The sequence below is a fragment of the Pelodiscus sinensis genome, chromosome 1 (genome assembly GCF_049634645.1).
Source record: "Pelodiscus sinensis isolate JC-2024 chromosome 1, ASM4963464v1, whole genome shotgun sequence".
NCBI classification, from domain to species: domain Eukaryota; kingdom Metazoa; phylum Chordata; order Testudines; family Trionychidae; genus Pelodiscus; species Pelodiscus sinensis.
In genome coordinates this window covers 141,155,141-141,181,776 of record NC_134711.1, presented here as the reverse complement: position 1 = coordinate 141,181,776, position 26,636 = coordinate 141,155,141, and the positions used below count along the sequence as shown (strand labels likewise).

Genomic DNA, 26,636 nt, shown 5'->3' with positions numbered 1-26,636 from the left:
GTAATGAAATACACTCCCCATTTGCCTGGCAGGTCTCTACTGGACCGTGACACTGCTAATGCTAAGATAAACCAGCAACATGGCAAACATAAGAACCAGAGGACAGTAATACAGCAATACTGCTCCTCTAGCATGTTCTAGGACATGGTTTGAGCACAGGAGTGAGGTCTGTGGCTGAGTTTTAATCCCATCTCATGCTCTAGAAGGTCATTTACCCTTTTCTGCCTCAGTTTCCCTATCTACTTATTGCCTGCATAGTCCTGGTTTCAAAATATAATTATTTGTTCACCATTTTGAAGGAGAAATTATTTGTATTGGCTCTAAGTAGCATTGATCCAGTTACCTGAACGAGTACTACAAACACTTTTTTATTTTTAATAAATCTGTCTTCACACTTTTATGAATGGGAAGACCAAGGTATGTGAATTAAAGGTTTTGCCCAAAGTCACCTGGGGCCTTGGTAGCCGAATAGCCTCTAGAAATCACAAGCCCCGAGTCCAGTCCTCTGCTGTAGTTGTTGGACCACTTGTGAGGACAAATGCTCTTGTACTGGGGCTTTGTCAGGCACAGGAGTGGGGGATGGTCACTGTAGGATTAAACAGGTTTATGTGCTGCTTCTCTTGCCTTTGTAGCTCACGATGGAAGTTGATGGCAAGATAGAAAGTATTATGAAGAGAACAGCCCTAGTAGCAAATACCTCCAACATGCCCGTCGCTGCCAGAGAGGCCTCTATTTATACCGGTAAGAGTCACAGCAGAAGTAAATGCTACTCAGGACAGGTGTCCTCTTGCACTATGGTATCTCCAGATACAGATGAATTCTCCACTCACTGAGTCTGCTTCGTTTCACAGACTGGCCTTTCTAACTCTTATTTCGCAATAGATTTTTTTTGTAGCAGTTTGATCTTTCTCTTAGACGTACACTGCCAAGGAATTGCAATTGCCATTTTAGCCCTTACCACTAGTGTCAATTTTTGGTCAGGTCCAAGTCTGTGTTTGTGTGGGATCAACTCTGTAAAGCTTAGCTCATTCTGGAGAGAGTATGAGGCTATTGGTTCTTGACTGTGGAATACAGCCAGGCATTGTTTTATCTCACGTTGCTAGCGTCTCCACGAGGAGTAACAGTAGTTCGAACTAGGAAGCCTAGTCCGAACTACCTAGTTCGTGCCCCGTGTAGCCGCGCTGCACGGGGTTCGAACCAGCGGGGTTTTAAAAATGGCGGTGCCCCACTTATGCAAATGAAGCCCGGGAAATTCAAATCCCGGGCTTCATTTGCAAGTGCGGTTATGCCTACATTACCCCGCTAGTTCGAACTAGCGGGGTAGCGTAGACATACCCTGTGTGTGTTCCACTGCCACAGAGACAGCTTTTTAAAAGCCATGCGCGTTAACTAATGGCACAGCTTTTGAATCTGAGGAACAAGAATGGGACCCAGTCTGTGTGGCTCACCAAGGGGGGAGTAAGTCTGTGTCCCGAGAGGGAGAAGAGATCAAAGTAGTGAGGAAACACTTAAATCCAAAAGCAATAACTTTCAGCCTCTATCTGCTCATTTAGAGCATGAAGTGTTACTTGAAAATACTTCCTTCCCTTCCAGGGAGAGTGGGCGGGTGAGCCAGAGAACCTGTGTGAACTCTAGCCTGCAGCGTGCTTTTCTTTGTTCTAGGAATCACTCTGTCCGAGTATTTCCGGGACATGGGCTACAATGTCAGTATGATGGCTGATTCCACATCCCGATGGGCTGAGGCCCTTAGGGAAATTTCAGGGCGTTTAGCTGAAATGCCAGCGGGTAAGTAGTCTTTGTTCTTAGTGCCCAGCCGTGGGAAGCCTTCCTGTGGCAGCTGAGCCTTTGCATGATATCGTTTCTCTGTGCTGTTTGCAGACAGTGGCTATCCAGCCTATCTCGGTGCCCGTCTGGCCTCGTTCTACGAGCGAGCTGGCAGAGTGAAGTGTCTGGGGAACCCTGAGCGGGAAGGGAGCGTCAGCATTGTCGGAGCGTAAGTCCTAGACCTGTCAGTGTTCCCTAGACTGCAGTTCTTCTCGGGTGGGTGATGCGAACCACGGCTCAGTGCTTCTCAGACAGGCAAGCAGACACAGTCCGTGCCCTGAGGAACTGCCAGGCAAAGGACAGGCTGACAGGTTAGCAGTGTTTGGGTGGGGGGGAATGACATGCCTGCCAACAGTATTCAAGGGGGACTGAAATGTGGCGAGGATACGGGGCCTGTGGTGTGCTGGAGGAGATTGTACCATAATCAAGGAGAGGCATGGGTGGAAGATGGTATGCAGAAGGTTGTGAGAAGCTGGCACACGAGTGGTTGAGAGTTGGAACGCCGGCAGAGCACAGGCGCCAGTGTGGGTAAGACATCAACTCTTTGATGTGAGTGAAGCTTGCAGGAGGAGGAGGGGGGTGGAATTTATGGAGAGCTTTGACAGTAGTAATACACTGCTTGAAAATCCCTCCACTGACTCCCCGTCCACTGGCATCAGGTGGAGGGAGTGGAGCGATTGTCTGCTGTGGCGAGGCTGAGCGGGGTAAGGGATAGGCGCTGAGACTTAGACGGGAAGAGATGCTAGAGACCTTTGTGAGGGCAGTTTCTGTAGCCTGAGCCAACAATGGAGGACCACTTACTAGGGAAAGAGAGTAGGGACTGAGATTTCAGTGTGGCATTAGAAAGCTTTCCCTAGACTTGCAGGAATGTCTCTGATTCTTCTGTACTCCTTGTCCCTATTCACACAGGCATCCATATACCTGTCTGAGCAACTGGAAACCTTTTAAGTTTAACTTTATCTGAAAGTGGTGCAGGATTCTACTAGTTTCTAGGGCCTGTCCATTGCTCCAGGAGGTCTGGTGCTACAGTGTAGTGGAGTGATATTGATTACTACAAGAATAGACATCATCTTCTGTGACAAACCACCCTCTCCAAACACTTTAAATTCTGTGGACCTCAGGCTATAGTGAGGGAATCCTCGCTATTTTCCTCTCACACAACTTAATCTGCCTTATAATGAATCCTGGATTACAGCCTGGAGCTGAGAGGTGGAGGTGGGAGGTCTTTTGGGTCATCTCAACTAAACTAGATCCAGTCTAGTTGTATTCCTGGGGTTTGGAAATGGGTGGATGGATGGATATGGATGCATAGCAGGGCAGTGTCACTTGCAGTAGAAAGTGATAAGTGGTCCCAAATTTGGATTTGTGCTCATGCGACGTGTTTTTGATTCTGAACATTGTTCAGAATCCTGATGGTCTTTCTGCCTGCTTTGAAACCTGGACTCTTGGTGGTTGAATCCTGTTTTGTGTCAAGAACTGGGAAGGTCTAATGCTGGATTAGAAAAATGTGACTGCTCACCAAGGGTAGAGCCATTCTGGGTCCTCCCTCCTCTTCGTGCATCCTCTGACGTGGGTTTCAAAGGATCCTCACATTTTGTTGAAAGGGAGAAGCGGAGGATGGCAAACTTGGTTGCTACTGGTATCAAGTTGTGGTGTTGGGTTTTGGAGTGTCAGCCTAGCTCTGTGTGACTGCTGCTGATCATGCCTTTGCTGTCTCTCTCCCTGTTCAGTGTGTCTCCCCCTGGGGGTGACTTCTCCGATCCTGTCACATCTGCCACGCTGGGCATTGTTCAGGTACGTGCCACCCAGTGTTCCCTCAAACTTTTTCCATCCATGGGCAGCATGAATTTCATTATGTGCGCTGTACTGAGGTAATGTGTGCCAACAGGGGAAACCAATAACCTAGATATTCTAAAAGAGTTACCACAGGGATAACTACTCCAGCCAGGACAGGTTAAGGCATTTTTAGATTTCTCTACTCCAATTAAATCTTCAGCATGAGAGAGAAATAAAAATGTACGAAATGCACAGACCAGTCAAAAACGAAAATAACACACTTTGAAGGAAGTATCCGAAACAACAATACAAGTGGGTGTTGAGTGTGGAAGAGTGTGTGTATGTGAGAGAGACAGATGCGCGTTGCCTCTAGGTCTGCTTGTTCAGATGCAGCAGCTGCTGGCAAGCTCCCTCTGTCCTGAGTCCTGACGTGTCCCCCCACTGCTGTGTGGGGATGGGGCACAAGATATCACCCCACACACCCCACTCTGCTCTGCAAGCAGGAGGCTTCTGGGCACTGTGCCACAGCAAAGGGCCGGCACAGCATGGCAGTGAGGGGTAGAACACCTGAAGTACGCAGCACATGATAGCACAGCTTAGCGAGGACTTCTGTCCCATCCCCAGGTCACGTACTCTTCATCCCTGAACCACACAGGTCCGTCCTGCTGGCTGTTTCCCCAGGAGTATTCCTGCCCCCCTCAAATAGAGGATGGCAGCCTTCTACTGTGAAATGGGGTGGAGAGGACAGCTGCATTCCTAAATGAAAGGAGCATTGAGACTTTGACTGTTTTCTAGAAGAGAATCAGGCCTAGAGGTGACTCTGCAGCAGACTCCTTATGCAGAAACGTGTGGGAGCTTATGACAGTCTTCAGTGACTAGCTTGTCCTCGGCTGGGAAGGAAACTCATGAATCGGTTTGAATTTGGCAGGTGTTTTGGGGTTTGGATAAGAAGCTGGCTCAGCGCAAGCACTTCCCATCTGTCAACTGGCTGATCAGCTACAGCAAGTACACGCGGGCCCTGGATGAGTATTATGACAAGCACTTCACAGAGTTTGTCCCCCTGAGGACAAAGGCCAAAGAGATTCTGCAGGAAGAAGAGGACCTGGCGGAAATTGTGCAGCTTGTGGGGAAGGTGAGCAACGAGCACCCTGAGGGGGAGTATGGTGTCTTAACGAGACCTTTCAAAGAACTGGCCTACCTCCATTTCACTGCTTTTGGCGGAGACTATAGGCGCTCTCCTAGCAGAGATGGGGCTAGTATTAGCTAGTGCGTGTGGTTATTGGCGAGCAGGCAATGAGACCTGGAGGAAAGGTGGTAATTTAAGAACAAAAGAATGGCCACACTGGGTCAGACCAATGGTCTGTCTAGCCCATGGTTCTGTCTTCTGATGGGTTGGGTCATATGCTTCAGAAAGAAGAGATTCTGAAGAAAAGTAGATTTGTCTTCCACCAGCTGTATTTAATTCAGACTTTTTTGACCCCTCCATCATAGGAATGTTAAATATCGGTTAACTGAATAGTCGATTAATCTCATTAATTCTTATCAGTTACTTGACTATTCTGTAGCCCTCAGGGGTGGGGCCAGCAGCCAGTGCACTCCAGCCCTGTTCCTGAGGAGCCCCCTTCCACTCCATGCTGCTGCCTCGGTATCAGAGGTAGCAGCAGGGGGTGCCAGGATGGGAGCTGGTCTATGAGTTTAAAAACCAGCTTCCCTCCCAGTTGCCCCACACTACTGCCTCTGATAGAGGCAGCAGTGTAGGATGGCAGCAGCCCCTGTTCAGAGGGGGTTCTGAGCTCCCGGATCCAACGTGAGCTGGAACTGAGCCGGGCTGTGTGCCCGCCTGGCTCCTAATACACTTTAAAGGCAGGGCTGCAGCAGGGGTAGGTCCTGGACCTATGGCAAGCCAGGACTGGGCCAGGCTGCTAAAAAATTTACTGGTGCGGGGGAGGGAAATGTGTGTAGTCTATAGCATTAACCTATAAGCTTTGCTTATCAGTTATTCAGCTACACTATTACATCACTGGACCCAAAAAGCAGTGCTCAGAAGAATTTTTAGGAGTAGGTGAAAGCTCCACTTTCGCAGCCCAGGAGTATGCTTGCAAAGCAACTGGAAAACATGTGTGACTGCAGCCAACTGCAATACTCTGCTTGGGTGTAAAGGAAAAGGCTCTGGATGCAGTGATCTGACTTCCTGACGTTTGTTTCCTCCCTCTAGAACTAGAACAGCAGGCTCAGTCTCTAATTTAATAAATGTGCTGAAAAGTTTCCCTGTCAGTCTTTCAATGCCCCTGTCCTCTGGGGAAATTCCAGTTCACAGCCATGCAGCTGTATCCTGAGGTCCCTTCTCTTACAGCGCCCTGACAAGGGCTGTTTCCAAAGCACTGCACTGACCTGCCAAATTCTGTGCTCCAGGTATAGGCCTGAAACGCGTGTTGCATTAGAAGTGTGAAACCAAGTTGTTCCAGAGTGCAGCCGATGAAATGAAGTAGAGATAAGAGCGATGTCTGTTCTCTGCAAAGTGACTGTGCAGCCATCAGGCCTGGAGTTGGAGACTTATTAACAGTGACTTCCTGAGTTTCCAGTCTACAGGCATTTTTCAGTTTCTCAACGCATCTCAGCATGTTGGGCTAGAAAGCTAAACATGGACAGAGAAACTGCATTTGAGGAGAGGTTTCAGGAGAACCCCATTGAAAACTGACTTATGTACCATGCACGAGGTATATTTTTATAGCATCAGTTCAGATTTAATAAATAACTTTTAAACTTCCTCCGTACACAAGCCACGCTAACCTACACCTATTAACTAACTCCCATTGGAAGAAGTTGGGGAGAAGGGGGGGAAGTAATGGGCAGAAATCATGGATCCAGCAGCCACAGAAGGGGCCATGATTGATGTTTCAAGCATTTCTGTAAGGTGTACAAGTCACACAGATACAAGTGCCTTCAGATATGGGTAAACGCAGCCATGCTATGGGGGTGGTTCTACTTTGTCTGGAAACTAGTCTAGGTCAAGTGGTACAAAAAACTGTGCGGACTCGGGCTTAATTTTCACAGGCGGGCCGCTTAATGAATTTTGGGACTGGTCACAAGTGGCTCCACCCCCACAGAAGGGGCGGGGCTGGGCACTAGCCTTCCTCGGTGTTGTCTGGGGCAGGAGACTTTGAAGTAAAAACAAAACAAAAAAAACACCCATGCATAGAGCAAAGGACTCGCAACTCCCGGTCCAGCCGCTACTGCGTTGCCTGGCAGTTGCACAGGGTTGCTGTGGCAATTTAAAGAGCTCACGGCCTGGCTCCTGCCAGGGTAGCACTGTGACCAGGGGCTGTGAGCCATTTAAGTAGGATCCTGCTGCCTGAGCCACTGCCTGGAAATTCAATGGCACGGGCAGGAGGATATAAATAGAAAGCAGCCAGATGCAGTCCATGGGCCGGATCAAGGTGTTAAGTGGGCCCTGGGTCACATCTTGCCTAGCCCTGGGTTACAGGATCACAGTGCAGATGGCACGTGGTGCGTGAGGCAAGGCAGGACTCACAACCAGATAAGATCCATTATTTATAAATATTTAACATTTGTATTGGTTACAATGGAAGCAGTTGAATGTGTTACGGGTGCAGCCTTATTCTTTGCTGTGGTCGTAACAGGTTTCTTTGGAAAGAAGTGTCATACGCTGCTTCCTCCACGGAGCACCATCCAAGCGGCATATTGAATAAGGCTGAGGCCCTGTGAGAACAGCCCATGGTGGTGGTACGAGACTGCTGCAGCGCACATGCACAAGGGGTCGTTTAGGTTGTTTGTCTTCCACTTTAAGCTCTCAGATGAGAACTGCCAGCCCTAGCTACATGGACACTTAACAATATTTTATACTGTAGCTTTCTCTGGTGCCTCTCGCAGGGCTCCCTGAAAGCAGCCCCTCAAACATTCCCTGAGTCTCGTCATCCCCTTTTGAGAGGATAAAACTGAGGCAAAGATGAAGTGATGGATGGTGCAAGATAATAGCTCGGGAAGAGGGAGAAGAGGAGAGATGGTTCTGCACATGCAATTAATAATTTTCTTGTCACTTACTTATTTGCATCATTAGCAAATGGTGCACTGGGGAAAAGCAACTATTGGCTTCGGGGATTAGCTTCAGACTCTTTGCAGCCGTCTGCTTTTTATTGTTGATGTTCTTAAATACCCTGTTTTACTGAAATGCCCTCAGATGCCTTGCTGGAGAGCAGATGTGCCGGCTCCCCAATCTGCAGGCTTACATTGCCGCAACAGCATTGTGTCTGTGTACTGTGTGCTGCTCTGCAGGCAGGCCATGAGCATGTCACTTAGCACCCGCAGGAATTCAGCACGGTGGAATCTTAACTATTGTACTTCACGTGCTTGTCGGCATCTGGTGGCTGATTGAATAACTGGCTTTGTTTTGGCGAATTGGAAATGTAACTTTTTGCCCCATTGTATTTATACCTGAAAAGGGCGGTGGGGACGTAAGCCACGTCCCTGTAGATGAAGAGGATGGTGTAAACGAGTTTGGTTGGCATTATGGGCTTTAGCAGAGTTAGGGAGCCAACACCCAACCCTCCCATACACAGAACCTGGCACCAAACTAAATTTGGACTTTGCCTTCTAGGCTTCCTTGGCAGAAACAGATAAAATTACCCTGGAGGTTGCCAAACTGATCAAAGATGACTTCCTGCAGCAGAATGGCTATAGCCCTTATGACAGGTGAGCACCGGGAGGCTGTGCGTGTCCCATTCATCTTCTGTGTACTTGGTTTGGATGGAAATCCTATTTAGAAAGAGGATCCTGTTTGATGGACCCACAACCTGTTTCCATGGAAATCCAGGAGCCGCTCCTAGGAAAATATAGCCTGTGCTGTTCCAAATTGCCTCCATGTTGTCAGAGGCACAATATGCAGAGCCCTTCTGGTTCCATGGTAGGGGTTGGCTATGTTGAGAAGTTCCCCTAGAATCTCCCATCCCAGCATCCTGTCTATTGAAATGAGCACTGCTAATTAACCCGGACTAGGAACAAGCCCTTTGCCTGAACAAACGAAATCCCCCTAGAAAGGGAGAAGAGGGCCGTTTAGTTCACTTTCTTCCTCCCTCAATAGGAATCTTTCTGTGTTTCAGTAGAGTCCCAGGGATACACAGTCTGAGAATCTGGTTCAGGCTACTTATCCTCTGCTATCACTGCACATGTTTAGCCCATCTGTGACTCGTGACCTCCTCTTACAGCCCCTCCCCAGCCTGGTGTGCTACTCCATCTTCTCTCAGTGGCTCCTCTGTGTCTGTCTGTATCCTGTTTTCATACCATCCCTTGTGTCTGGCGCAGCTGTCCATGGAGTTCTTCAGCCTTCCCCCACCTCCCTGTGCTGTGATGCATCCCCCCATAGCAACTCTCTTGTGGTGTTCTGTTGTAGCTGCTTGTGCTCTCCAGCCATGCTTTAGGGCAGGGATTCTATTTGCCGTGTTCATTGCATCATCAACATTGCATTTCTGTGGTGGTTCTTAAGAGCACCACTTGCTTTGCCTGGTCTCCTAGTGCTGGGTGGAGTGCTAGTGCCATAGGAGCTGCCATCATTCCTCCAAGCAGCTGGAAAGTGGGATGGGAAACATCCTGAAATGCACTGTATCCATATGGAGTCAAGCACAGGACTGGAGCTGAGGGGAATTGAGGCTGTGGTGATGTCACTGCAGCTTGGAATTGTAATACAAGGATCACGCTGTCATGCCAGGCCTCTGTTTTTAGACTTCAACTCTGCTCATGGCTGAAGTTGAAGGTCCGTTGCCCCTGGGTCATACCATGAAGTATCTTACACTGTTGAAAATTGTGTGGCCTGTAATACAGTGAGCAGATCCAGGGTTTTGTGATGTAGCTTTCTGAGGTGATATAGGCCAGCAAGCTTAGATCCCTGCCCCGGCATCAAGGGACTCCAGCCTCTGTGAGAGGGTTCTGTTAGGCATGAAGGCAGCAGAGCTTGCACTTTATTTCCAGCCTCTCTGCAGCCCGGGAAAGTGGTTGGTTGTTCATACTAGATTGTCTTGTTTCTGTCAGGTTCTGCCCATTTTATAAGACTGTGGGGATGCTCTCCAACATGATCGCATTCTACGACATGGCACGCCGAGCGGTAGAGACAACAGCTCAGAGTGACAATAAGATCACGTGGTCCATCATTCGAGAAAATATGTCTGAGATCCTCCAGAAACTTGTTAGCATGAAATTCAAGGTATGTCTGTGGGGTGACAGAGGGAGCAGGGCATTGGCTCCCTGGCCTCTCCGTATGGCCACCTGCTGCATTGGAACAGGGAGACTGACACTGCTTTGCTGTGCTAAGGGGATAAAAAGTCCTAGGAAGCCTGCAGTGCCTGTACAAACCTGTTGCCTACACACATTTTTCTTCGGAGAAATGGTTGACAAACGGAGACGCTTACTGTATTTGCTTTGGTTGATGTAAAAGGCATCTCTGTTTGTCCCATACCTACGCGGCCACCTGATAACGTAGCCCCGGCTCTTTGAACTGAGAACTGCGTTGGTGGATGAGCACAGAGGAAGCAGCTGTGACCAGGGTCACTTCACCAAGTGGCCTTGGACACTGTTAGGTGGCTTAGGTCCAAAAATTAGATGCACTTGAATGTTAAGTGACAAACATGCAGTAAGTGATGGGCAATGTCCATCCAACACACACCCAATTTGGAATAGAAAAGAAACACCCATGAAAAGTACCTTCTGAAGAGGAATCTGCTTCAGGTGAGGCACAACCCATTCTATTGGCATTAACCCGGCATGCATCCCACAGGTTGACATACTCCTTAAAGAGGCATGTTGGGGGAGGAGTGGATTGGAAAGTGCAGACACATCAGTGGCGAAACTCACTGGAATATCATCCGGCAGTGTTAAGAGAGTGGAGAGCTGACAATCCACCAGCTCAGCTTGTCCCAGCCTGTCTGCAGTGGGTGTGTAGCTGCAAGTGTCAGTTTCTCGCTACAAACAGAGGATGGATAGGGCCTCCCTAGAGCTTCCTGGTAAAAAGTGAGGGTGAGAGGACATGGTCTTGCGGACGTGGGCTAGCTCAATTCCAATGGAAAGGGTTGGGTTTGGAATTAGGCCTCTGCATAATGAGGATGAGCCTTGCAGTGTGCTTGATTGTTGAACTGTTGCAGTTGGCTCTAGCTAGAGGGGAGATGGTGTATAATCCTTGTGTCCCATAGCGTCACTGACTGCCAGTGCAAGCATTACCTCAATCCTTTTGTTAGCTTTCCTCTGAGACGTTTCTAAAAAAACTCTGGGTCTGTTTCCTAGATTATGGCTAGGAATACTCTCCATTATCCTGTTGATTGTGTGGCATGTGGAAAAGGAAGGAGAGACATAAACCTGTCTGTTGTTTTAAGAGGATGTAAACACAGAGGTCAGGAAGGAGTTAAGTTAGTGGCAAAAGACTGTCAAGCTGTGTAAGGAAACCAAGGATTTCCAAGACTGACTTTTTCATGTGCTGTGTTTTCAGGACCCGGTGAAGGACGGCGAGGCAAATATCAAGGCAGACTACGCTCAGCTCTTTGAGGACATGCAGAATGCATTCCGTAGTCTGGAAGACTAGGCTTTGCCCCCATTCCAATTATCCCCTTCAATTTAAATTTCTCATCTCAACCCCTCTGCTTCCCTACTGTGCAAGACTGAAAGGAGAGTACCTGAGTTTATAACAGTCCTACGTGTTGTAGTTCATACTCAGTAGGTCTTGATAAAACATTCCTCTTAGTTTGTATTTGGCCTCACTGTGTGTCTGATATGGTGGGTGGAGTTAGGTGTGAATGTGTCTGATAGTGAGTGAGGAACTGCAATTGTAAACTTGTAGGGTGAAGGGATTGTTGTTTTTCCCCCCCTTCCACTCCTGAATAGATGTGATCTCTTACCGTCCAGGCTCTTGCTTTTTGGGGGAAGTAAACCAAGTAAGTTATATTGGTAGAGGAGGCATGGATCTCAGTGCAGTGATATGGTACATTCTGAGGTGGTAATGTTAAAGGCATGTGGGCCGGTGACTATCATGCAAAGAATGAACATTTCCCCTGCTTTGAAATCAGATTTATTGCATTTTTCCAAGAATGAGCTGCTACTACCAATAATATTGTAAATTCTTTGGTACAGTTCTCCTTCTAAGCTTCCAACTGAGCCTGTATTACACCAAGTGTATTAACACAATTGTGGAACTCTGCAAGGTGTTAACGGAGAGGAGGAACATGTGAAAACAGCCGTGTGTCAGTCTGCATTTGAGAAGTAGCATTTATTTTTCTACCTAATACCTAAAATCGAACAGTTGGACTACACTTTTAGTTAATTCAAAGCCATAGCTGCTCAACTATCAGCAGCAAGAATTTTGTTCTCTTGCTTCCCACTCCCAACAGAAAATGGCATGGCGCACACAGCTGTTTTCAGTGGGTGAAGTGTGGTATTGCTTTGTACTACAGGACAGGCTATAGTGATTCCACTTGAGGGAATCAAGAATGCCATCCTCCTGCAGTGGCACACTGCCTGCCATAACATTGATCTTCTAGTGCAATGTCAAGGTCACCATATGTTTCCAAAACTGTCCGTTCAGATACTTGAATTGGATTTGTTTGTCCAGTTGTGTATGGAAGGCCCTTTTGTAGAGGGACTGTTCAATGTTAAACTTTCTTGTTGGCAGGTTCATTGTGATGCCAAGAGAACCTGGTGATACTTTTTTGCACTTCACTCGGGAGGTGTTTTGTGTCCCCAAAGCAGTCAGTTCTGCTGCTTCTTGACCTTGTTTAATAGCAGAGCTGATCTGTGATGAGGACTAAGTACAGAGCAGCCTTTTCTCATTGACCTGCTAGAGCCAGAACTCACCATATTGCTGCACAAAGGGAGAAATGAATAAAGGAGTTGGCAGCCTTTTTGATGTCTTTTAGGAGGAATCCAACACTGTGTTTTGCCACACAGCATTCATCCCAGACTTAGTCCAGCTAATGCCTTTGAGCTAGTCTTGCTGTGTAACCGTATCCACTGCAACTGGCACCTGTATGGTGAGCAAGTGTCAGTCTCTTCAGCAAGTTACCAGCTTTAAACAGCAATGGACCAAATTATACTGTGTTCTGCCTTGTCTGGCATGGAGCCCAGCTGAAACTTTAAAAGGCTTTTAAAATATTAACTTCCTTTGATCACCCAAAATAAACAAAGAAATGTGACCTAGTGCTCTGGTGGTGAATGGCTGACAGTTTACAGTTCACTTAATTTCTGTATATGCTGCCTATGGAGAATGGTCATGTATAAATGAGTAGTTGCTATACAGCCCTTTGCCAGAATCCTCCTTGTTCAGCCCCATCACAAGTGTACTGTGTGTGTAGCATTCCATGCTAGACGACAGATGTTCTATTTCTTTAATAGAGGATGTTATAAACTTTACAACATGTCAAAGATAATGCAGTTCTAATATTTATTGTGCTGTACCTGGCCCTAACGTGTGACCAGTTCAAACAGTTGCATATATATATATTTTTTGTTTTGTCTTGTCTGTTTTCAGTGTTGAAATTCTGATGTTTCACTGTTGCTACAAATTTTTCCTCCACATGTGTGGGAGGAATGAAGGATAGATAAAACGAAGCCACCATCTGCGCTTCCTAATGTCATAATGGATATTGCTGGAAGTTGTGCAAAACTGTTCAAGTCAATGAGAATAAAGTGAATTTAAAAGTATTGTGCTCTTCCTTTTCATGGTCTGTTACCTCCATGCAAAATCAAAACTCCCTCTAGGAACTGAGAGCATACCACAAAGTCTGAACAGACTGTAAACTGTTACACACACACACCCACACACACCCATTACTTCTTTCAGAAAGGAAAAGCATGCTGTTGTGGAAAGGAATACTAAACAAACCTGGAACAGACGATTTTCATCTAGTAGCATCTATTATGTGATAGAGTAAGACTGACTTAAGATTCCTAGAACCCCATGATTAAAGGATATACAATACAGAAAATCATTTTACAATGCCCCACAAAAGCTCATCGCCTAATAAACTATCTTATTAGTCTTTAAAGTGCTAGATAACTTTTAAATAAAAAGAAAAAAATTACGCTTAGGCAGGAATTCTGTTTTTGACTTGCCATAGCAGATCATTGCTTGAAAGTTAAGTTCAACACTTACAAATAAGCTCTTTTCCTTCAGTCAGTCTTGCTTCTGTTCAGTGCAGATCTCCAGAGTGTCTCGTGCAAATGACTGCCTAGTTCCCTACTGTTCCATCCATTTCCCACAGGAAGAGATGAGGAGCCTGTCCCCAAAAACTACCTTGGCAGACCTAGTTTAATTTTTTCCCAAGCCTGTAGCCCTTTCCCTTAATGTGGCTCAATGCAAATTCAGTCACCTCAGGCAAAAGGTGGTCATATTTTTCCTAAAGATGAGATTCACCTTTAAAGCCACCAGAGTTCATCTTGGCATATGAAAACCAGAGTGCCTGGTTCAGTTTGAGGTACACAGGGTACCTTTCTGCCTTTGTTTCTATAGCTATGAAATGTAGTCTATGCAGGTTGATCAATGTGCCCCCGTCTTATTTGGCTAATTCATTCCTTCTCCAATAGTAAAATGTGTTGAGTCCAAGCATAATAAACTGGGCTCTATTTCTGCATGAGCAGCTGGAGGGAGGAGGCTCTAGATTGGGTATTGGCAGCATAGGGCATGTGTGCCATAAGTGGTATGCAAGATTTTTGTGGCATATGCAGCATGGCGTAGGGGGTGGGTGACATGGCACTGGGCTCCCTGTCTCTGGGATGTGCAGCTCCTGGGGGCTAATGCCTTCCTGCTACAGGCTCCCTTCTCCTGCTCCGGGCAGGGCCTGCTCCACAGATTGGGGTGGTGCAGCTGGTTTGCTGCTGCCTCCATGTAGCTGGGGCCTGGGCTAAGCTATGGGTGGGGAGACCCTTCCCCAGTGACCTGCTGCCCCCATCCAAGGGCTGGAGCCAGCCCTGGAGCCACCACCTTTAGGTGAGGGGTGAGCCCTGGGGCAAAAGGCTGGGCAGGGAAGTGACTGTCCCCTAACCCTGCCTTGTCCCAGTGCTGCTCCTGGGGGGCTGTGAGTCCCAGTGCTACTGCCCTGCCAGTGTGTGTCCTGGGGGCACAGATATGGGGGGGGTAGGAGAGGTGAAGGAGGCTGTGAGGGGGCAGGGCTTGCACTAAGGGGACAGTTAAATCTTGACCCGACACTTCTGAAAGGTTGCCAACCCCTGCTCTACATTATTCTTTGCACTTAAAGCAGGGCTATTCAATATGGCTAAAGAATACCCTACCTACAAATGAACAGATTGGGAATTTACATATAAAGCAATTAGTATGGGAGTACATTAATTAGTGTCCTTCAAGAAATTAACACTATTTGACTTATCCCACAAATCTCAGCTGTGGCATCCTTACAAATGGGTAGCTGAATCTTGGACAGTTGGAGCAATGATTAAAAGGGCTGTATCCTTCAGACACTGAAGAATGACATTCTCCCACCCAACTGTTCTTTCAAAAATAGCTGCTATAGCTTGTTTATATGGGTGCAGGGCCTGAAACCAAGACTTCATTATGCCAGGCACTGTCTCCAAGAGCTTGTATTTCTGCTAGCTACCCTTCACAAAGATGGCCCTATTGCGATCCACCTGTTCCTCTCCCCAGCCTAACACAGGGACCATCTTCTCCAAGGGCAGCTTAGCAGCACATTACAAGCAGAGGCAGTAGTCCTCTTTGCCAAAGCCCATCTTTAGATGGCCATTTTGAGATGATCTTAAAATGAAGGGATAGGTGGGATCCCTCCCACAGACCTGAAGAAAAGCCCCTCAAACAGGGTGATGGTGGATATTGAAAGAAGGTGATTTATATCTGACAATCTTGTATCAATAGTTACTGAATGAGAATCTTAAACCTTTAGTCATTGAAGCAGAGAGAGGGGAGCCTGGTCTCCCATGTGGGTGTCCTAACCAGTAAGCTGTGGAGCAGCAGTCCCCAAATTGGGGATCACAGAGGAATGTCAGGGCTACAGTAGGCCTGGGACAACCCCTCCAGGGGGCAGGAAGAGAGCACCTTCCTGTCTCCTCTGGTCCCAGTTCTTTTCCAGTCCTGGCTGCCCAGATACTGTCTGGTTACCTACAGTAACAGGCTTATGCCACTGGAGGGCAGGGAGAGCAACAGCTACTGCTGGAGCTGGCTGAACACTCAGGGATGCCTCCCATAAGGGGTAGCTGCAGCTCCCTCCTGTCTCACTCACCCTCCACCCCCAGAGCACAGCTTCCCCACCCCTCTCCTGTTCCACTCACCCCAGCTCCTAGGGAGGCTGTAGACTGGGTAAGGGAGAGGGGGGTGACTGAAGAAGGTTGAGGGCCACTGCCCCAGAATCATTCACACTCTTTTGGCCAACTGTTCTACAGTGGAAGAGCTTCAAGAGGAGAAACAGAGGGAGCCCCACAACAGAATAGCCCATCAGCCAGTAGTTCCCCCAGGGGAAGTTGAAGAAGGAAGTGAACCTGGGTCTCCCAGCTAAGTGCATTAACCACTGGGCAAAAAGTTAAGGGAGTGTTGAATTATTTATGCAGGGTACAACCATGACCCTAATTTAATCAGCAATTCCTTTTAGTCCAAAGTCCAAATGGTATGTTCAGAGCAATTGTATAAAATGCCACTATTTGGGCGATTCCTGCCATGACGGCAGGGGACTGGACTCTCAAGGTCCCTTCCAGGATTCTATGATTTAATGCATCCAAACACTAGCAAAACATTTATAAGCATTTGATTAAGATACAAACAGGCTAAACCCAAGAGTGCTTAGACCAGTGCTGGGCAACCTGCGGTCCAAGGGTCATGCAGCCCATTGGGGGTTTCCTGTGTGGCCTATGAGACATTTTGTTGCCACTGCCCAGGAACAGGGTTGCAAGATTCTGCTGGTTTTTGTCCACAGTTTTCCTGCCAGGATTATTAAAGTGATATGCATGTAAAGCAAGGGCCCACGAAGTGAGGTGCATGCTGATGGCAACACTCAGAGTCATGTGCTCTCTGCATCCAAAGCGCTGTTCCGGTTCAGTTGACACACCCTGCAAATTCTAGCTATGCAAGTGCAGTTAGCAAAACTTCCCTATCCCAGGAGACTGTCTAATTAAGGGCCAGCCTGTGTCCCACTCACTAGTCTAGGCTACCCCTCACTGGCTTAGGCCCATATGGGGAAGCTTCCAGCTACTCCGGCAGGTATTAACAATGCACCCTTCAGAGTTTACTTTTTATACCATTTATCAAACAAGTATTGTCATTGCCAATTACTGACTTCAATTAAATCCCATTTAAGAATGTTTAGTCGTCTATTATGTATCTGAGAGTTTGTCTGTGTGTCCATCTATTTGTTCAAGAACTCCCCTAAAGGGTAGAAGCTAGGACTGCCACATTTGGTATACGGCTTCCTCCTTTTTCTTAAAGCCGGGTAAGGTTTTGGTTGCGTCAGGCAAATGGGATGTGCCTGGAATGGGATTGCTTCTCATAAAACCAAACAGAAAAGAGACAGATCCACCAGGCAGGTGAAAGGAGCTGGGTGGTTGGCACCATATCTCCACCCCATCTGGGACTGCCCAACCCCATGTGTCCCACCTCCCAGGCACCCTATAGGAAGGGCAGGGATGTGTGAAGCTCCCCTCTCCCCCACTTCATATGGGAACATTACTGTTTCCCTTCATCAGGGAGCAAGGGGAAGTGCAGTTTGCCACATTCCTCATTCTAGCTGGGGAGTGCAGGGGGCAGAACAACCTGCACCCCTCCCTCGGCAGTGCCTGCTGGAGCTGCGGCAGCCATGGAGAGGCGCTTCCCTCCTGACCCCAAGCTGCTGTGGTGAGAGAGGGCTGGGGTAGTCCTCTCTCCTCAGGGCAACCTGCACACTGAACTCCTCCTTCCCAGAGCCAGGAATTAAATGAAGCATGGACAATTTCATTTTATTTTCTAAAAAACAAAAATTAATAGAAATAGAGACCCAAAGAACTCAGGTAAATCTTCTTGTAATTCACAATTCTTTCCAAATCCTTTCCTCCTAATTCTCCCTCTTTTTTGCTGACCAACAGTTCCTCTTCGAGTGCTTGCTTATGTCCATTCCAGTAGGTGTGCACGCGCCACGTGCACGGCTGTCGTAACTTTTTTACCCTTAGCAGCACCCGTTGGGCCAGCTGGGGAGCCCCCTAGAGTGGCACCAGCATAGCCACGCATATATACCCCCACTGGCCCCAACCCCGCTCAGTTCTTTCTTACTGCCCGTGACAGTGAACCGGAACGTTGGTCTTGCTCTGCGAGACCGCCCTTAGTGTTAGCTCTAAACCGATGCCCCAGAGTGACCCTCACAAGGACTGTTTAAACTGCTTAAGTGAGGGTCATCTTACTGATTCTTGCAAGATTTGCAAGTCTTTCAAGCCCTGAACTAAGAGGGAACAGGACTTGAAACTGAAATTGTTGCTCATGGAGTCCACGCTCCAGCCCCAGGGCAAAGAGAATGAAGGGCTTGCCGGTGTCAGAACAATGTCTCTGCTTGTGGATCACTGCTTGTATCAGAGCATGCTATGAGAAGAAAGGGAAATCAGCGCCCCAAGTCACTGCCCATTCCACTAGAGCCTGGGCGTCGTCCACAGTATTCTTGGCCCAGGTGCCAATCCTAGATATATGCAGGGCGACCACATGGTTGTCCACGTTCACCACGCATTATGCTATCTCACAGCAGGCTCGGCAGGATGCAGCTGAGAGGATGGCTATGCTACAATCTATCACTATCTAGACTTCCGACCCCACCTCCATAGTTACGGCTTGGGAATCACCTACTGGAACGGACATAAGCAAGCACTCGAAGAAGAAAAAATGGTCACTTACCTTATAACTGTTGTTCTTCAAGATGTGTCCATTCCAATCCCGCCCGCCTCCCCTTCGTCGGATTTTCTGGCAAGAAGGAACTGAGCGGGGTTGGGGCCAGTGGGGGTATATATGCGTGGCTATGCCGAAACCACTCTAGGGGGCTCTCCAGCTTGCCCAACAGGTGCTGCTAAGGGTAAAAAAGTTCCGACAGCCATGCACGCAGCGCACACACACCTACTGGAATGGACATAAGCAACACATCTCGAAGAACAACAGTTATGAGGTAAGTAACTGGTTTTTTTCTCCTTTGCACTTGAGTTCACATTGACTTTAACACTTAATGTGGTTTGGGAAGTACTATGCTGGCTTATTTTAAGACATTCTTTGGCTTATCCTGCAGTCACCCTGTCAATCATAGTTCTGGGTTTTGTTTAAGGAAACTTTCCATTGTTCCATTAATTATTCTTTGAACCAGATTTCCTCCTCCTTTGTTCCTTCTGGCCTTAAAAACAATGAAGTTTAGCTAGCTAGCTCTCTCTCCCTCCCCCCACTTATGCTAACCCTAATTCTTTAATTTTCTATTTATCCTACATAGGGATGATAGAGTTTAACTGATAAGATGATCCCTACTGGTTAAGGTTATCAGGTAAACTCTGCCTGCCTGGCGAGTTGCCGCCCCACACTCCTGGCAGGCTCTGCAGTTTAGGAGCAGGAAGGCTCCATCCCAGCAGCCTCCTGGGGAGGCTTCACTGTGGGCTCTGCAGTATAAAGCTTATACTCATAAACATTCGCTGTTAAATAGGACCTTTGGAATTGGCCTTACAGAAATGCTACTATGAAGTAACAGCCCCCGAGCAAAAGCCACGTGGAATCCTCCTCCTAAACTAAGGAGCCTTCACAAGACCACTCTGGTTTCAAAATTTGCCTCTCTTGCTCTGTATTTCCAGATGTCAAATATGTTCTAACAACTTACCAGTTATTTTGAAAGACCACAGTCATGATTAGATGGAGTTTATTAGCACTTCAAACTTGCAGGCTCATGGACCAGCAACGTTTTTTCAAAAAGATATTAGTGATTTTTTTCCATTAATCCATATGACTCTTAAAAATTTATGAAGTGCTGGAAGCCCCAAGGAGATTCATCTAGCCTCTTGCACTACTCTCTTGCACCAATACACCAGTTTATAAACAGTAGAAGTTTGTGCTACAATAGTATGTTCTAGCAGAGCTGAGCTACCTTCATTTTAACAGAAAGAGGCGACCACAGCAATACACTGTAACAGGCAAGAATTCTCAAAGACCCTCAGAGGAGACATTAAAGCCAGCACCAGCATTCATGTTTTGGCAGCTTGGAGTCCACAAACTGGCAGTGACTTCATTTCATCCACCCGACTCTTGTGAATCTGGAAGGCAGGGGTCACCCAGCGGCCACACGAACACTGTTCACCACGCCAACTGAAGGAGCCCAACTTCGAAGTGCATTTGGGGCACAGAAGCTACAATGAACACAAAGCACCATATATAAGGCTCCTCCAAACTCACTTCACTTGTCAGACTTCAGCACTAGAACTCCTAGGAAGCAGCCTGGAGCCATATCAAGAGTTTCACTGATTCCAAAGTAAATATGTGAACAGTGAGGGCTGCAGCAGCCTTTGTCCATGGCTGAGCTTCACAACTCGGGTGCTTCGGAGTAGCCCCCACTTGCGATTATTTTACAGCCCTATTCCAAAGCTAGAAGGGATCATTGTTATCATCCAGCTTGATCTCCTGTGTTACACTTGCCAAACTTCACCAAATAATTCATACAGCATGTTAAACAAAACATTCAACCTTGACTAAAAATTATCAGAGATGGAGAATCCAGCACGACCCTTGGTAAATTGCTCCCATAATTATCCGCACTGTTAAAAATTTACATCTTAATTCTAGTCTGAATTTGTCCAGCTCCAACTTCCAGGCACCGGATCATGTTAAAACTTTCTCTGCTAGACCTGAGAACCCACTATTAAATATTTGTTTCCTTATTGGTACTTATAGACAGTAAATAAATCCACTCAAGTCCCTTCTCGGACTAGATCATCCATCACAAGTCCAAAAAGATCATTGAAATCTTGTCACTTCAGTACAATAAGGAAAGAATTCTTCAATGATTTCATTTTGCAGAATACGTCAGGAGACCACCTGTCTTCCTGAGTATTCAGGACATTTTGGGGCAGATTTACAAGAGCACTCAGTAGCCAGGAGGAGACAACTTATCTTCTGATTAGCATTAAACACAATAGCCAGATTTCAAGAAGTTCTCGACATTTAGCATTTCCCATTATTTTCAATTATAAATGGCAAGTCTCAAGCACTTCAATGAAGTGACCAGATTTTCAGCTACCTAAAAGGGAGCAGAGCTTTTTTGAAAATCTGGCCCTCCAGACCACAGACTCTATGACCCATATTTTGAGAACTTCTGCAATAAAGCCTTATTGTGCATAGCATTTCATGCTGTGGGACTATCCCAAAATACTCTACATAGTAGAATGCAGTTGTATAAATAGCAGAGGGACAAAATAAGTAAAGTCAAAGGATATGGGGAGAAAGAAAGCTACTCCAGGCAGCAGAAACTACAGTAAAGGAGGGTTAGCATCTACAATAGTGAAACTGTTTGAAATGACTTGGCATAAGGACACAAATGGGGAAAGAATGCGAATCCATTAAAACAGCCTGGGAAAGTACACAGAAAGTTTGAAAGACAGGGAAAGTTTTAAGTGAAATTGATTAGGAGCACTTCGTAGATAGAATAATGTAATCGTCTTTGTCCAGAATGTGGGACAGTACAATTTCACTCAATGTCAAGTTGGGATTTTAAGAGGGCAGAAGAGAGCTGAGAAAGCAGCAAAGAAATGGATTAACTTAGTACTATCATGAAGGCTCACCAGTCTAGGCATCAAATCTACTTACCGTCCTTCATTTTGGTGATAATGGGGGGAAAAAGAAAAAAAACCCACCACCTAGTTTACCAAAAGAAAATCTGAAACCTTTCACATGGTGAGTGAAATTCTGCAAGGTTTCTCTGAAAACACCTTCTGCTGCATATTTTACAATTTTACTCAGTGGAGTTATTAAAAGGTGTCCAACAACTTAATCATCTGTTGTCATGGAGGATACCTGAAGCAGTCTACTTTGGGTATCACCCTCTATCGGCCAATGGCTCCTGATGACTGTTGCCAAGTTGGAGCTCTGCTGCTTGTACTAGGTGGGAGAAGATGACATTTACAGTTTATTAATGAGCTTCAGAGATGGTGAAGACTGAAAGGACTGTAGCTGTAACAGCAACCTTGCACAAGAACAGTAAAACCAGGCAATATTAAGGAGTGTGGTCAGATGCACAGAAACAATGTTTAAAAAGTGAGAACATCTCTTAAGGGAGTTTCATAGGTAACAATGTCAAGTGCTTGTTCCTCTCACCTGTCCTTCCATCACTCCTAACAAAACTGGCTCCATCCACTGTACCGGCTCAATGAAATAAGAGGTACATTTGACCTGACTGTCATTACGAAGTTGAGCAGGATCTGTAATCCTCTTGTGAGCAAAGGCTGCTGGTCCACTTCCTTCAGTGTGGGCCAAAATGCTCGAGTTACGAAAGAGGGAACGTCTATCCTCCAGAACATGAGAGAAGAGAGAGAAAAGCTGAAGGTAACCAGTAGGGATGTGAACCGTTACATCATCTGCCATAGGCAGGGGGCTGCTCCAGGCCTGCAGGGCCCACCTCAGGCAGGGACTGCTCTAGGCAGCTGGCTAGAGCAGCCCCTGTCTGTGGCAGCCCCAACGCCTTCCCACCAGATGCAGAGGCTAGTCCAGATGGCTGGAGCAGCCCTTGTCTGAGGTGGGGGGGCTGCCCATGGGTGGGGTGGTTAAACATAACATTCAGGCAGTTCATCAATTAAACAGGATTTTACATCCCTAGAACCTGGACAATAATATAGCACGAGGCAGTAGTAGCACCAGCAAACGACTGGAGTCATACAATCTATATTTTCTTTTTTCATTTGAAGGGGTCCTCCCAACCGCAGCATATCTAATATGCAGCCCTGGGTCTTTTTCCCATAGTTACATTTTGTTGCTTATGTAGCTACTTTTAGCAAACTCCTAGCTAATGAAACACGAGATCATCTAGGTACATATGTCTGGGAAATATACAGCTAGAAAATTGGAAATAGGATAAATTCCTATGATCAAGAGGCCAAATTTAACAAGATTAGCTATGGACCTATGGAGTTAAAAGAATCTTAGAGGGTGGGAGTGTCAGATTTTGAGCAAAAACAACAAGGAACCCCGTAGGACCTTAAAGATAAACAGATTTATTTGGTCATAAGCTTTCATGGGTAAAACTCAGAGTCAGGTGCATCTGACAAAGTGGGGTTTTGCCCATGAAAGCTTATGCCCAAGTAACTGTTGATCTTTAAACGTGCTACAAGCCTCCTCATTGTTTTTGTGGATGTAGATTTAAATGGATCCCCCGCTGAGATTTTGAGCAGTTTCAATTTAGTAAATTCAGTTTTAATTTTTGTGTAAACTGGAACAACGTAAGTGGAGTTGTGCCTACTTATAGACAGTAATGTGGACATGGCCAGCATATACTTAGCCCTATGGGTTCTATGGGATTTCAGAGCTTGAAAGACTTTATGATCATGAAACAAAGATTAGGCAAAGGAAAGTACCATGTATCCTTTTGATTGAAAATGTCTTAAGGGTGTATTTCTGTTCTGAGACACAAATCCAATAACTTGTAAGCTAAAAAGACTATTTTCCCTACAAGAGTTCATTTCAAAGTAACACTTTGTGAGAAATGAAACACCCCATACCTGCATTTTCTGCACCTGTAGAGAATCTCACTGTTTAGAGTTTGACAAACGCTGGTTGGGTCAACTGCAAAGACTTCTTGAGGTAAGTTTTGCAGCTCTACAGAGAGGGAGCGATATAAATCAGTCATTCAGAGATTTGTAATTAAAGCACTATGGCTTTGCCATCACACTTCCTACCCACACCTTCTCCCTTCTTAGGAGGTTCCTGAGAGTGGTTCTACACTATGGAGTGATATCAACCTACACAACTCCAGCTACATGAATACCGTGGCGGCAGTTGAAATAATAGGTTGAGTTGCGGGGAGATCTCTACTGCATGGGGTCGATAGGAGAAATGCTGAACACTTAATTGACCCCCAGGGTGAGTGGCGGTGGTTCACCAGGGTTAGCCCCTGGTGGGTTGCTGCCACTATATTTACCTGCACCTCCACAGGTTCAGGTGATTACAGCTCCTATTGGCTGGGAACAACAATCTGCTACCAACAGGAACTATGATCCCGCATAAACTGCGGAGAGGCAGGTAAATATGGGGCGGGGGGGAGATGCCAGAGACTAATCCTGGTACACTGGATCTGGCCCAGGGGCCAGTAATTGCCCATCCCAGCCCTAAGAGCTGAGCTTCACCCTTTCATGCCAAAGAAGGGGAATTCCACTGTGCTAATTACAAGAAACTTTGTATCTAGAAATAGCACATCTGGATCTTGTCCAGGTGTACAGATGCCTTCCAGTGCACAAAATTTTATACAAACATGCAAAGTTCTCTGACTATCAAGATTTTTACATGGTCAAATCACCATGGTATTTGAGCAGCTGCTCTGAGATACACTGATGTTAATCAACAGAATTGCTAAACTCATCTAGATTAAAACCAGCAGTGTGTAACGAAAGGACTGGTTCAGACAGCGCTAATATATTCAGTCATGGATCAGGTACCTGCACTAGGAGATAGGTAATACACCATCCTTGTACACCTTGGCTGTGTCTAGACTGGCAAGTTTTTCCGCAAAAGCAGTTGCTTTGCGGAAAAACTTGCCAGCTGTCTACACTGGCCGCTTGAATTTCCGCAAGAACACTGACTTCCTACTGTCTGAAATCAGTGCTTCTTGTGGAAATACTATGCTGCTCCCATTCGGGCAAAAGTCCTTTTGCACAAAGCTTTTGCACAAAAGGGCCAGTGTAGACAGCTCAGATTTGTTTTGTGTAAAAAAACCCCAATCGCGAAAATGGCGATCAGGGCTTTTTTTGCGCAAAAGCATGTCTAGTTTGGCACGGACGCTTTTCTGCAAAAAGTGCTTTTGTGGAAAAGCGTCCGTGACAATCTAGACACTCTTTTCCGCAAATGCTTTTAATGGAAAACTTTTCCGTTAAAAGCATTTGCGGAAAATCATGCCAGTCTAGTCTTCAGTCACTCTTAGCTATAGGTCTTTAGCTCCCCTGAACACACTGTCAGACATTACCTTCACTCACCAGAATATTTCTCTGTAACCTTTTGTAAGCGATACTGTTTGTAAATGGCACTGGACACATCAACTTTACAGCCCATTCCTTCATAGAGTTTCAGCTGCCACTCAAAGCCTTCGTTCATTCTGGAACCACAGGGAAAGTCAGAGGCCTGTTCCTCAGGCTGTGGAGATCGTACACATTAGTCCGCACGAGAAAAGACAGGAATCTTAGCAGGACAAATAACTCACTTGGCATCAGGTTTGATAGCCTTGATCTTGGCATAAGCCTCTTCGAAGGTGAGATTGTTGGTTTTCATTAAATAGGCCGTCACTAAAGCAATGCTCCGACTGACTCCAGCATGGCTGAAAGACAAAGAACTTGGTGAACAATACGAGGGCAAATACACCAGGGCAGTTAATTCATGTCAAGCCTCGCTTAAGTTGTAACCCATCTGCCTTGGGGGGAAATTAATGCTCTGGCTCTGCTGATGGCTGAGCTGGGCCATGAGCACCAACTGGCAGGGGAGTGGGCCAAGCCAGCAGGTGAAAAGAGGAGTGCTTGAGGCTGATGCCAAGGCTCAGCTGCCTGAGATGTGAAGGACTAGTCAAACTAGCGGATAAACATTTGCTTATTGGATAGTCAACAGGCTAGTTGACTAGTCACTCCCCCCCATTGCTGCCTCTAACACAGGGTTTCCCAAATGGTGTTCCCTGGAACCCTAGAGCTCCGCAAAGTGAAAATAAGGGTTTCGCGAGAAAATTCCATTACAATAACATTTTATGATTTACCAAAAAAAAAATTTAATATTTAAGCATTTATTAATTTTATTGAGAACAATTTTCATTTGTTTGCACCACGGTAAGTGTCCCTGTGTAATGCCAGCTTAGCTGGAAATAGGGGACCATGATGTCTCTCCTCAGCGCTGTGTGCGCAGTTAGTCAGGGATTTCGCGCAGTCAGTCAGTGGGGGTTCCGCAAAATTCTTTCGAGTTTAAAAGGGATCTATGGCCAAATAAAATTGGGAAACACTGCTCTACCAGAAGGGGGGGAGGGAGAGAGGGAGAGAAGAAGGTACTTCAAAACGGCAGAGCCCGGGGCCAGACCCCGGCTCCATGCAGCCCGGGGCCAGCTGGGGTGTCTCCAGGCTCCCGCAGCGTTTCAAAGCGGCAGTGTCTGGGGAGGCCGGGACCAGCAGGGGACCCCCCCATCTGATCCCCGGCTCCCAGCATCGCCTTCGCCTTCGCCTCGCAGAAGCAGCGGGGCGGTCGCTACGCGGGAGAGGAGGCGGCGGCGCGTATCGGCCGATGGAGGAGCGAAAGGCCCCGCAATGCAGCACCCCCGCCCCGCGCTCACCAGCGCACCAAGGCGGCGCCGCCCCCGGCCCGGGCCGCGCTGAGGAAGGCGGCGCAGGAGTCCAGGTGGCTCAGCAGGTCGGCGCCGGGCTCGTCCCGCGCGGGGATGTGCAGCGCCCGGATCCCCGCCAGCGGGGGCGGCGCCTCCGCGTCCACCGAGAGCAGCGCCCCCACCCCCGCCGCCCGCAGCGCCCCCACCCCGGCCGCCGCGCCGCCCACGAACAGGCCGGGCAGCACCGGCACCATCCGGCCTCGCGCCCGCTGCCACGCTCCTAGCGCGGCCGCCCCCCCACCGCCACCACCAGCATGGCGGCTTCCGGCCTGTGTCCCCTCCCCGCCACCACCAACATGGCAGCTTCCGGCCTGTGTCCTCTTCCTGCCACCACCAACATGGCGGCTTCCTGCCTGTGTCCTCTTCCTGCCACCACCAACATGGCGGCTTCCTGCCTGTGTCCTCTTCCTGCCACCACCAACATGGCGGCTTCCGGCCTGTGTCCCCTCCCCGCCACCACCAACATGGCGGCTTCCGGCCTGTGTCCCCTCCCCG

The 26,636-nt window shown here is 47.3% G+C and overlaps 2 protein-coding genes across 4 annotated transcripts in view; one reads left to right on the top strand and one right to left on the bottom strand.

Moving 5' to 3' along the window:
* Positions 1-13,293, top strand: part of ATP6V1A (ATPase H+ transporting V1 subunit A) — a 39,802-nt gene extending 26,509 nt beyond the window's left edge. For both annotated transcript variants that reach the window (XM_075904967.1, XM_006132930.4), the window contains exons 8-15: positions 633-741; positions 1,663-1,785; positions 1,879-1,993; positions 3,555-3,618; positions 4,529-4,732; positions 8,216-8,310; positions 9,643-9,814; positions 11,090-13,293. In XM_075904967.1, coding sequence (XP_075761082.1) covers positions 633-741; positions 1,663-1,785; positions 1,879-1,993; positions 3,555-3,618; positions 4,529-4,732; positions 8,216-8,310; positions 9,643-9,814; positions 11,090-11,182 — 975 coding nt within the window. In that variant the 3' untranslated portion in view covers positions 11,183-13,293. The remainder of the gene's footprint in view (positions 1-632; positions 742-1,662; positions 1,786-1,878; positions 1,994-3,554; positions 3,619-4,528; positions 4,733-8,215; positions 8,311-9,642; positions 9,815-11,089) is intronic.
* Positions 13,294-13,665: 372 nt separating this feature from the next.
* DUSP12 (dual specificity phosphatase 12) lies at positions 13,666-26,391 on the bottom strand. Of its 2 annotated transcripts, none has more exons than XM_075904951.1 (6): positions 26,091-26,384; positions 24,987-25,100; positions 24,763-24,881; positions 23,296-23,392; positions 21,899-22,085; positions 13,666-19,938 (listed from the first exon to the last, which is right to left on the bottom strand). In XM_075904951.1, the coding sequence occupies exons 1-6, from the start codon at positions 26,333-26,335 to the stop codon at positions 19,777-19,779; spliced, it is 924 nt and encodes a 307-aa protein (XP_075761066.1). In that variant the 5' UTR covers positions 26,336-26,384; the 3' UTR covers positions 13,666-19,776. The 2 variants fall into 2 exon arrangements, with proteins under 2 accessions (XP_075761066.1, XP_075761072.1); XM_075904957.1 differs by having other exon boundaries at positions 19,800-19,938; positions 21,899-22,090; positions 26,091-26,391.
* Positions 26,392-26,636: the final 245 nt, after the last annotated feature.

Coding starts and splice junctions, on each gene's coding strand:
- DUSP12 (XM_075904951.1), bottom strand. CDS start 26,335: ATGGTGCCGGTGCTGCCCGGCCTGTTCGTGGGCGGCGCGGCGGCCGGG. Junction 25,101..26,090: donor GGCGCCGCCTTGGTGCGCTG/GTGAGCGCGGGG, acceptor TTTGTCTTTCAG/CCATGCTGGAGTCAGTCGGA. Junction 22,086..23,295: donor TACAGGTGCAGAAAATGCAG/GTATGGGGTGTT, acceptor TCTGGAGGATAG/ACGTTCCCTCTTTCGTAACT.